General features: G+C 40.5%; 1 protein-coding gene across 1 annotated transcript; it reads right to left on the reverse strand.

Annotated features, from left to right (window-relative positions):
* Positions 1 to 6,504: 6,504 nt before the first annotated feature.
* On the reverse strand, positions 6,505 to 7,829 carry LOC109221183 (putative uncharacterized protein DDB_G0282499). Its single transcript, XM_019385647.1, has one exon. The coding sequence runs from the start codon at positions 7,600 to 7,602 to the stop codon at positions 6,520 to 6,522; it is 1,083 nt and encodes a 360-aa protein (XP_019241192.1). The 5' UTR covers positions 7,603 to 7,829; the 3' UTR covers positions 6,505 to 6,519.
* Positions 7,830 to 12,667: the final 4,838 nt, after the last annotated feature.

The following is a 12,667-nucleotide window of genomic DNA, read 5'->3' on the forward strand; positions in this document are numbered from 1 at the left end:
AGTTCAGCAACAGTTGAACTAGGACTCAGGCTATGCGCCTTCGCCATGAAATCAAGGCTATGCGCCTTCGCCAAGAAGTCCAAATACAGTTGAACCATGACTCAGGCTACGCGCCTCCAAATTGTATCAAGCCCATACGCCTTCGCCAGTAAGTTTAGCTACGGTCGAACCAAGACTCAGGCTATGCGCCTTCGCCATCAAACCCAACGAGTCCGACCTCGCTTGAACCATATGGCTAGACGCCTTCGTCCTCAAATCTAACAAGTTCAACCACAGTTGAACCAGGACTCGGACCAAGCGTCTTCATCATTGAACTCAGCGAAACCCAACCTCCAATGAATCGAGGCACAGGTTAGGCGCCCACGCCCTTCAAGTAAGTACTCCCAACTCAAACTAAGATTGGGGACACGTAAAGTCCGGCCCCGGTCAAACTACAAGGCCGCGTTTCTGTCATCACGGCCGACAGTTCGACCGCGCCCGAACTGGGACTAAGGCTAAGTGCCACTATCGCCAAGCAACGGCTCCGACTCGCTCACCCCGAGTCGAAGAAGAAAAGTCGTTAGCAATTAAAAACTAATAGGCCTACCAGGGTCGAACTCGAAGGCAAATCACCCCTTCGAGCGCATGCAAAGAACAATATAAAGGGGAAAATGAGGAGGTACAAAACAGATACAAAGCAAATAACGGAACAGAGATCTCATTTTTCCACGAAATTAATTGCGGGTCATCCCCGCTTACACCCGGCCAAGGCCGATCAATACAAGGAAAGGAAAAAAAAAGAAGAAAAAATGCATAACATCTTTTTACTCGGCGCCATCTGCGCCACCATCTGCACCAGCGTCAGCCTCTGGCGTCGCCACGTCAAAACCACAATCGGCACGGGCCTCACGAGCCTTTTGACGCGCCCCCTCGAAAGCAGCTTTGGTCACGACGCCGGCCTCCCACAAATTCTTATATACATCGCGTTGGGCCTCGGCAAAGACCCAAAGTTCTCGAGCCTGGCTGGAAGAAGCGGCTTGATCCCGTAGGCGCTGATTCTCTTCTTCTAAGGCTGTGATCCGGTCCGCCATGACGTGAGCGTCCTGCTCAAAGACACCGATCCGCTCCTCGAGACTCGCTTCTCTAAAGGCCGCAGCATCCCTCTCCAACGCCCGTTGGGACTCGTGCAAGCGGATAGCTTCCGTCAGCGCCCCAGCCCTCGACGAAGCATCCCTCACCTGAAGCTTCAATACCGCGACTTCACCCTCCAACGCAGTCACTTTCCCGCCCCATGCCGCAGCGGCCCCCACCGCCTTAGCCTGGCCCTGGCGCTCACACTCAGATGCGGCCCTCTTTACCACCTCGAGCTCCTCATCCTTCCGGCGGAGCTGCTCCTCGAGAGCACTCGTTCTGCCAAGTGTTTGCTGCATCCGAAGCTCCCGCCTCGCCAGCTCCTCGACCAAGGCCCGGCTACGGGATCATTCCTCAAGCGCACGCGCAACTCTCGCCACTGATCTCGGTAGCAGCGATACTTCTCCAGCGCCCGAAAAAATATCCTCGAGCGGACCTTGGCTCGACGGATGCTCTTCACCTCCAACAAATAAGACTGCAAAGAATAAGCGAACCAACGTAATAGTACATACTCTCAAGCCCATCACGGCTACTTCATTCATCAGTCCGACATCCGTAACGCCCCTCAACGACGCATTCTCGGCCTTCGAGCATAGCAGCTCGAACTGCGGCACCAAGCTTTCCCCTTGGAGCAATAAGTTCAACTCCGTGGGAACCTCGATGAAGCGAGATCGCCCCCCTGCGCGCACCGCTGAATTGGTGGAGCCTTCTTGCAACATACGGACGTCGTCGGGGTCCAAGTCAGATTCAAACTCGTACTCACCCTCTACAGCATCTCTTCCTCCTTCAGCCGCCGGCGAGGTGGAATCTCCCGCCGCAGCCGCCAAAGGGGTGCTTAACTCACCAACATTACCAGCCGCTGAGGAACTACCTCCCGTCTCAACGACTGGAACCACCGACTGAGTCGCCGAAGCGACGGCACCCTCATGGCCTAAGCCATCCAGGGCAACCCCCATTGACTGTTCGCCCTCAAAAGCGGGCACCGAGACCGCACCCCTCTCCGTATCCGTCGGAGGGGAGTCTAGATTGATTACCACAGGAGGAGCCGGCGTGAACACAACCCTACGCCTTATCAAGGGCCTCTCCTCCTCCCCGTCTGATGACGATTCCGCCCTAGGGCGCACAACCCCCGATGGCCCCTCATCCCGAAGCGCGGCCCGTGCTGGAGAAGGAACCGCTGAAGATTCAACTGATGCCGCCCTCGGTATTGAGCGCGACACAAGCACCACAGTAAGTCGAGCGACTGCACCCGGTCGACGGAAGGACAACTGAGGGGCCCTGACGCGGCGTGCCCTCCCTAATCACAGAAAAACAAGGTTTGAGGAATAGTGTCGAAACAAAGCGGAACAGAAGAAGGAGTCAATTTTTCTTACCTACCACAGGACTACGGCCATGCCTCTCCCAGAAAGACGCCCATGTGCGTATCCCCACCGTATGGGGGAGCACGACCTCGACCCATCCGCGAATCCCAGCTAACGGAGCCGGCGGCAATTTTTCGGCTACAAAATTGACACGAGTTAACGCTTACGAGCACAAGACGTAAGGAGGGGTAAAAAAAAAGAGAGAGGATTCAATGGCTAAGGAACTTACGTGCATGATTCCAAGCCTCTGGGAATCCAGTAGAGCACGCCACTAAATGTTCAATCCTGATGTAGAAGAAGTGCTCGAAAGGGCGAGGTTCAACCTCATCATCCAGCTTCGCTGTCAGGCCCCTCGTCCCGCGAGGGCACGCTCGAATCATGGTACCACGAACCCTCTGGGGAGCGTAGAGGCTAAGCACATGCTGTAGCGTGATCTCCCTACTAGCCAATTCTGACATATTTGATGAGCATTGCTAACAATTTGTAAAGAGAAAGAGTAAGCTGACCCGGGCATACCCCGTAATAACGATAGAAATCAACCACCAGCATTGGGAGCGGGAGTTTAAACCCCAACTTGAAGGGGTAGGCGTAAAAGACGCAGTATCCCCTACGGTTGGTATGGACCCTCTCCTCGCTTCTAGCGATAATGACGTCAGCATAGCCGGGGATGACCCCCTGTTCCCGCAGTCGAGACATCCCAATCTCCCCCATTAATGGGGCTTCATCCACCTGATCCTCCCCACCATCGGCGGTGAAATCAGTCATTGAAACTCCGGGCAGAGATAGTATCTCGTCAACCGACGGAGCTTCACCGGTCTCCACCAGTTCTGCACCGCCCATCGCCGGAAATGGCCCCTCGGTCACCGGTGAGTTAACCGGAAGATCCGTCGGAAGAACGTTTTGGGAAGAAATGCCTGCCATTTTTGATACAAAAACGAGAAAGAAACAAGGTTCGGGGGACGAAGACGAAGGTGAAACAGCAGTAAGAAAAGCTTCTTCAGAATCTCTCTCAGATAAGCAATAAGAATATGAAAAACGAATGCCTCAGCCTTTATTTATAGGCAACACAAGTGGCCTTCATGCACCCCAACAACCACCATTAACTACATGACCAACCGCATACCGGTTCGATTCTATAGGAATGTGCGTCATTATGACAGGCTCCATAAAGCAGCATTGCAATCACCCGTCGGCGTCTCGCCCTTGAAATGGTTATAACGACCTATGAACGCCGAGGAGATGCTCCTTGCGCCCTAGAAATTTTTTGACACCGCCAAGCACGTATCAAGCGTGCCCTCATTCCCCTCGGCCGCACAACATACGACCCGTCCGCCATGGTCGACGGGTATGCACCCAAAACAAACGTAAGGATTAAAGCACAATGCAGCTCGACCTCACTCGAAGTAAGTTAAAAGGTCAAGCGCCTTCGCCCAGGAGGAGAGTTCGACCTCGATCGAACGATGACTTGATAGCCCAATAACAGGATACTAATACTCTACAAGGCTAAGGGCCATCGCCAAAAAAAATTCGGCCTCGACCGAATCAACAGTCGACCTCCCCATCCGAGTTTCTCAAACTACAGTCAATGGAATCCACTCATCGAGCTCGGCCAAGGCCCGACCTCAATAAGCGGAGGGACTAACTGTATGGGTCAGAATCCGACCCCACGATAATTGACGAGGCTAATCCCGTCTTAAGCTAATTCATGATTAATTAGTGGCACGACCACTCAGAATTAACGATATTCAACCCGCATCTGGTTCGATCAGCAAGGCCCTGGCCTATCCGCCACCATGAAGGCGAAATCCCAACGTGGTCACGGCCACTTATTGCCAGCTCACGAAGCTCACAGCTATAAATACCAAGAGAGGAAACCCTAGAAAGGGGGGGCTTCTTCTGGGCCACGATTGAGAGAGAAAAAAAGAGACAACGATACCCAAATTATGGGCAAAAGGAACACCGTTGTAAGGCTCTGAACCTCTTCATGGAGAGGCAGACCAAACCAATATTATGAATAAAGGCTTTTAATGTTTCTCCCCCTAATCCTGAGTACTTATTTTCGTTTCTTTCATTTGGTCCAACGGATTATTACGGTTTGCTATGATTTTCCCGTGATTTATTCGTATTGTTTTATACTCATAAGGTATGTAATAACTTTTGAGCAAACACTTGCATTAGGGTAAACTATCTATATCACACTCTGAAGAGGGATGCGGCCCTTTCCCGAATCCTATATAAATGCGGAGTATTTTGTGTACCGAGCTGTCACCCCCCCCCCCCCCCCTCCTTTTTTTTTTTTTTTTTATCAACAATACATAATATGCTATTGCTAAAAAGATATTACTAGAAAAGTTCGTTCGTCATCTAAGATAGAACAAGGCCAAATCAATTGAATGAATAGACCATGCTTTATATGGATTTCACTATATGGCCTCACTGCCTCAGCCAATGGTGTTTGAGATATATGGCTACAGCAGAATGACTGTAAGATAGTCAAATATTTAAATTATTAACCACATTTGCGATCAAATCAGTAGTATTATATATTTGTATTTACTTAAAATAAGGAGCCTCAATCATTGATTAATATTTTAATATTTAATTGAGATCCATTTTTTGTCTTGATGCCCTTAGACAGTACAAAATGGACCAAAATTGAAAATAAAATTCAAATGATAAGATTTAAAGTTATTTTGGCTAAACACTTGACAATTTTGTAGACAATAAAGAAAAAGAAAGTTAAAATTCAAAAAAGAGGTAAGACTTATCTCCAAAACCACAATATTCCAAGGAAAAAGAAAGGAGGAAAAGCATGAAAAGCCATAAAGAAAGGAGGCTATTGTTCTTTTGTGCCCTTTAACATTTAACCTATTATTAGAACTACCATAGTAAATCATTCTTTAACTTTAGATTTAGAATCCTATGTTAAGATTACTACAATCTTTTTGAATTTTCACTCTTACTCCAACGTCTTTCACGTGTTCTTTTTGATGTATCTGATATTAACAAATTATTGACCCCGCTAATATTCTGTATCGGAGACGAAGCCAAGTACTTCAACTTTATGATTATTTAATTTTAAACAACGATTGAAAGCGCAGCGCTAATAATTGGGTCCTAAATTTAAACTGTGTACAACAATAACAAGTCAGTAGAATCTCACAAGTGCGGTCTGGGGAGGATAGTGTGTACGCAGACCTTACCCCTACCTATGAAGGTAGAGAGGTTGTTTTCGGAAGACCCTCGGCTCAAGAACGTTAAAAATGAAGCACTATAGAAACAATAACAACAACAACAATTACGTTAAAAATGAAGCACTATAGAAACAATAACAACAACAACAATGTAATAAGACAGTGTAAGCAAATACAACGAATAATGATAGAGAACCAGGGATGCGAAACTACAAGAATAGTACCAATCCTACTACTAATACTAACATACCATATTAGAAACAATGTACTAGGGATAGGAAAGTACCCTACTAGTACTACTGCAACCCGTAAGACAAGGCAAAACTCTAGACTGTCTATCAACCCACCATCCTAATTTTCGACCTCCACACCTTTCTATCGAGGGTCGTGTCATCTATTCAGCAATGCTGAATTCAGTCGAATCTGTATCCGGGCTTCTATCACCACTCCAGTTCCGGAATTATACAACATAGAATCTATTTGGGGTTTGGGGGGGGGGGGGGGGAGGAATTTCTACTAGGAGTTTCTCTATTAATAGAACTTGAATCCGATACATGATTAAAGGTAAATGAATCTAATCTATGTTGAGCGGAGTCTCTAAAATGATGTTGTACTCGTGTCAGATTCTCCAAAAATATTAAGTATTATTTTGAAGGATCCAACATACACCTAACAACATTTTTAAAAATAGATTATTAATCTATGAACAAACAATATTTTCAAAAAAGATTTGAAAAAAAGTTGCCAAAACCTATGACCAAAGGGGAGCATAGTATCTCATCTATGCCACCACATTCCTTTTAGAAAAACTATGAATATATTTGATTTATGAACAAATATGCAGAAATAAAAAATTATTTCTTCTTTTTGGACTTGCCATTACAGAATAATGAACCTAAACCAAATAAACAAACAGTACCTTTAGAAATATAAGTATGTGGAAGGTTCAAAACAGGACTAACATGAATTCCATTGCCATAAGATCTACTGTAACTCTTCTTCAACGGTTGAGATTGAGCCCTCTTAGATGAGGAATGTAATGAATGGCTCTGATTAAAAGATGAAAAACTAGAAGAAGATGATGAAGATGAAGATGATGAAGATAAAGATGAGCTCTTGCGCAGAACTTTAATTTGTTCCTTTTGTGAATTTTGCTTTTGAAAAATCTTTGAATTTTTTTGATTTGGAGCTGAACCAGTTGAGTTACTTCTTGATAGAAATTGCAAAGATGACCATTTTAATCCATTGCTTCTACCATTTTCACAATTCAAACTATTACTTCTTCTGAATTGCCAAAATGGTTTTGCTTGTGGCTTCTCTATTTCTTCATCACAATTACTTGACAAAAATTCTTTTAACCTCATCTTCTTTGTATCCACATTTGTACCATTTTCAAGAACTGATGCTGCAGCTTTATTTTGTAAAGGTTGCGGCTCAGACTTATAGCCGATCCCAATTTGTTTAGGATGGCGACGTAGTTGTTGTTGTTGTGGTTGCTCAGATTGTTGTTGTTGTAAAGGTTGCGGCTCAGACATATAGCCGACCCTAACTTGTTTAGGACTGAGACATAATTGTTGTTGTAGTAAAGATTGCGGCTCAAACATATAGCCGAACCCAACTTGATTAGAACCGAGGCGTAGTTGTTGTTGTGGCTCGGATTGTTTAATTTCTATAAAGGGTGTTGATTTCTTGACTTCAATTGGTAAGATCTTGCCATTGGAGAAAAGTTCATCAGCAGAAGAGATTTTTTCTTGAGAAAAGCTTTGATTTGTAACACAAAAATCAAAGTCAATGGTAGATTCAAGAAGAAATGCATCTGATCTAAAATGGTGGCATTCAATTGGTATAATATCATCATTTTCTTTAAGATCATGAGAAAATGAGATTCTTGGACTAACCACTAAACTTGCAATCTCAGAACATACATCCACTGCCATTTTGGTTATTTTTTTTTTAGCTTTCTTGATATTTTTCTAGTGTTGTCAATAGTTGTATATAAAGAGGGAAAAATTTATAAGGTAGATGGCAAAGGACAAGAATCAAGAAAGGTGAAAAGAAATGATTATTTGTTGAGGTGTTGTTTGTGTAAGATTTGGGAGTCAAAAAGAGAGGAGAAAAAGAAGGGGGGAGGTTGAAGGAAATGATTTTTGTAAGAATGAAGAGTCAGCTTTTGCTTTTATATATTATGCTAAGGGTAAGAGCATTTTCAAGATTCTATTATTGGTACAACATAGTGGTGTTGCCTAGACAATGGCCTGTTTCACTTAGGGGTAACATTGAGATTGACATTATATGCCAATTGCCAAATGATCAAGCAGAAAACATAAATTAAAAAAGAAATAAAAGGGAGAAATTCAAAATAGCAAGATTTACAAGTGGTCATTCAAAAATAGTCACCGTTTCAAAAGTAATCAAAATTTAGTCACTTTTCATGTAAAAATAAATCTGAACGAAAACACTGTTCAAATCGGGAAAATGTGCTCCAATCTCCAGTATATTATACTGGAACTTTTCACGTGTTGGAGTTCCAGCATAATATGCTGGAAGTTCATACATAGGTGCACCGATCTCCAATATATTATGCTGGAACTTTCCGTGTTCCAGCAAAATAGTGGCTATTTTTCAATGACTTTGCAAACGCTGGCTATTTTTGAATGACCAGTCCGAAAACTGGCTAGCCCGTGCTATTTTTACGAAATAAAAGTGCACTCAACAATGTGGCTTGACGGTCAATGAAGTAGAGGAATTCCTGAAAATTAAGATTTATATTTCAACAAAGACAAAAAACGTTAAGTAATTTCTTTGCATTTGTAATGAAAATTTAGTGAAATAGTCGAGATTCGTGTAAACTAATTCGAACACCATCATTATAAAGAAAAAGAAAAAGTAGAGGTATTTTTAAAAATTAAGGTTTAAATTTCAGCAAAGACAAGAAAACTTAGGTGACTATTTTATCCCTATACTATAGAAGGTAGCAATTTTTTTGTAAAATAGTCGAGATTCGTGTAAACTAATCCGAACACCAACGTTATAAAGAAAAAAGAAAAGTAAGAGTATTCCTGAAAAATTAATATTTAAATTTCAACAAAGACAAAAAACATTAAGTAATTTCTTTGTACTTGTTCAAATAGAAGGTAGCAAATATTTAGTAACTGATCTGAACACTACTGATATAAAGAAAAGGAAGGAAAAGATTGAATTAATTGGCTATTGTCACCGAAAGGCTAAGAGAAGGAATGAACAACCCTCCACCTTATAGGGGTTTCCAAAGAAACTTTACCTTTTGAAAAATGATAGCAAAAAAAGAAAAAAGAAATTATTTAAAAAAGGAAAATCTTCACCTTCAAGGATCTATTAGTGAAAGTGAAAACTCTATAAGTAAAACTGGCATTTTGCGGCAAATTAAATCTGGTGGGACCATTTTGCCTTGGTAGAATACAAATTACTAAGATGTCGTGTCGGAATAAAAACAGAATTAGATAGAATAAACAAATTCAATTTCAGATAACTTGAGTTAAATGTAAGAAATAATGATTCTTGCTGCAATTCTAAGAAAAAAATAGGAACTTCTGTAGAGACAGTAATAATTTGGGTGGCAACAATGGTTGAAGAAGATGGGAAAAAGTACATTTTCAGTGCACTAAACTCTTGTTATGCACCTAAAATAAAAATTTAGGTAGAGACAATATTAACTTGACGGCAACAATGGTCGAAAATCTTGTAAGGGTTGGCTGAGTTGGTTGGTTGAGTGGTTTCCCACATGAGAGACCTATGGTCGATTTCCCTCGCCAGCAACCTCCTCAATCAGAGTTCATCGCACCAAGTTTGCCTAGTTTGGTTTACATCTCCTGTATAGTTTGCGAGCTATTGCACAGTAAGCAGTTTACCCAGTGTGCACCCGAAGAGTAGCGGCTGCAGGTTCCCTATGAATTTTAAAAAAAAAATCGAAATTGATGAAATAACAGGCAACTCAGTGCACTAAACTCTTGTTATATATGAGTTCAAGGAAGGACCATAAATAATAGAGTGTGTAATTATGTACTGTAGACTGAAATTTTAATAGATGAAGATAAATCCTATATTTAAGACAACTCTTGAAATATTAGGAGTCTATTAGGGTTACTTGGTGGCTACTCCACCCAAACCCTAATTCATGCCTATAAATAAGGCTACATATATATGTCCTTCAAAGACGATCTCAACAGTTCTATAAACTCCCGGAATATGCACAAAGAGATCAAATATACGATCTCCGAAATTCCATAGAACTCTTGGAATATTCATTAAGAGAACAAAATATGGCTAGATACTTCTTGACAATCAAATAGTTCAAGAAGATAGAGATCAAATACATCCCCAGGAGGTCTGCATCATCCTACATTCAAGAAATACAATGCTTCAACCCTCGAATCACGAAGATAATCGGGAGAGAAAAATCAAGAAAGAAACAGAATTATAATAAAGATATTTTTCTCTTATTTTGTGATTGCAATTCATTTTTCGTACGTTGAAAATATATTGCAAACATGTACTATTATTATTGAAAAAGATGGAACGAGAGGAAATTTCCAATGAGTTAGATGTGAGATAAATGGGGAATTATGGACCTTAAATTCCTGCACATTGAAACCCTAATGTCTGCTAAAAGAGATGCCTAGTTCCATAATTGTGTTCTATGATATGGAAAACCAAGACAAGGATGTAGTCATTTGAAAGTGAAAGCAACAATTGCGATATTTTCTCCCTATGCTTTCATTTATGAGTAGAAAAAGAACCAATTTGGCTTAAGTCAATCTAAGATTTTGATAATTAAATATTGGTAGTAACTTAGGACTTGATTTTATTATTTCATAAGTCGAGATCCTAATATTTGTATTTATGTGTTTCTAGAATTATAATTAAAATAATTCAAAAAAAATCAATATTTTCTTCTCTAGCGGTGCAATATATAAGAAAAAAATTTAATTTAATGGACAAAATATTATGTTAGAAGCTTATGCGCAATAATTAGAACTAAGTCATAAATGAAAATTTTTCATTGTCAAAATTAAGAAAAATAACACTATTACAGAATTAAGAGGGAAAGAAAAGAAACACCAAAGTAATTTATATTAGATTTGAACTGATGACACTACTTTAATAGTAATTTACTGAATTAAGAAAAAAAAGTAATTTACCTAATAACCGTTTCGAATCAATGGCAAATGGGGTCAAAATATGACTAGCTAAAAGCAGTAAATAATTCCTCCATATTCTAGATGAATCTGAAGTAACATCAGTCTAATCTTACTTAATACAAGTAATTGCCTATGTGGAAAACTCAATCAATTAAAGGTGAAAGAGGTAAAAGCAGGAAAAGATAGTAACAATTGATTGTTGTGTAATATGCTTCAATAAGTCTATATTATGTTCTAGTACTTGTACATTACCATAGCAAAATGATTTTGATATTACTACTTTTCAGTTAAAAAAAATGGTGGAATAATTATATTCGGATGGTTGAATAATAATTTGAATAAATATGTTCAAACCTGAAACTTTCGATTATAAATTGAGGGATCCTATTCATTCCACCATAATTCCTGATAAGGAACTTCAAATTTTGTTTCTCGAGTCTTTTGATATTAAATACCTATAATTTAAAAGAAAAAAGGACGTGTGTGTACAAAAATCTATGAAATTGAGTAATAATGGAAGATCCCACGTGGACAAGTAACTAAGAGAGAGTAGTGAGAAGTTTCATAAAATACATCCTTTGCTGGCATTTTCAATCATTCTTGAAAAGGAAAAGCATATCATGTTACTGCAATAGACCCACTCCAAACAAACTCTTGTCCTTTTTCAGGACATACTTGGCAGCTCCTATGTGGGATTTTTATTATAGTATTCCCCAAATAATTAATCAACCTGCCACAATTGCAATTCTGTCCATTTGTATGGGGCCATACTGCAACTTCTTAGTTTCTTCTCCAACCTCTCATCTTGTCTGTGCATTTATTCATTTTATCATCTCATTCAATGTTAAAAAATTTATTAGTAGAGATATCGAGTTCGAGCCATGTGGAAAAAAAAACAGAATGTAGTAGAAAGTGTTTCCTTCTTTAATAGGTTTTACGCAGTCCAATGAATCTGTATTAGTTGCAGCCCAATGAAGTACCGGGCATCGAGTGGTAAATAAAAAAAGAGTTGTTTATCGAGGCAGATCGAAAATTCTGAACTAATTAATGGGTGCTTGCCCAGTTGGGGAAGAAGAAGAAAGAAACAGAGAGATAGAGAGAAGAGGAGATATGCGTGAAAAGAGAGAGATTGTATATTACTTCATTACTCATCTATACAGAGGTTAGAGACATATATAGGATTAGTTCCTTCTCTAATTAACTAACATTAACAACTTGATGTAGCCGTTAGTAACTGACTAACTAACATAAGGAGATTACTTTAATGGCCTTCCTTTAACTAGCTATGTTATATCTTTCTCTATACTCCCTCTCAAGCTAGGTACTGAAAATACATTAAGAACACCTACCTTGGAGGAAAGATGTTCGTGCTGAGTTTTGTTGAGACCCTTAATCAACAGATCTACAGGTTATTCTTTAGTAGAGATGTATGTTGTTTTGACTAGTCCTTGTATGATTTTTTCTCTAATGAAGTGACAGTCGATCTCGATATGCTTTGTCCTTTCGTGATAAACTAGATTTGCTGCAATTTGCATTGCAGCTTTGCTATCACTGAATACCTCCACAGGTAGTTTGGTATCAATTCCCACTTCTTTTAGAAGTTCCACTAGCCAGATAAGTTCTGTCACAGTTGCTTCAAGGCTTCAATACTCAGCTTCTGTTGAGCTTTTTGGAACCGTGGTTTGCTTTTTTAATTTCCATGATATTAAGGATGATATTAAGGAGTCTCCAAATTTGATTAGGTAAACTGAGACAGATTCTTTGAGTGTGGGCAGGCAGCCCAATCTACATCACAATATGCTGAAATTGTGCCGTTGCATTTACT

The sequence above is a fragment of the Nicotiana attenuata genome, unplaced genomic scaffold, assembly GCF_001879085.1.
Source record: "Nicotiana attenuata strain UT unplaced genomic scaffold, NIATTr2, whole genome shotgun sequence".
Lineage (NCBI taxonomy): Eukaryota > Viridiplantae > Streptophyta > Magnoliopsida > Solanales > Solanaceae > Nicotiana > Nicotiana attenuata.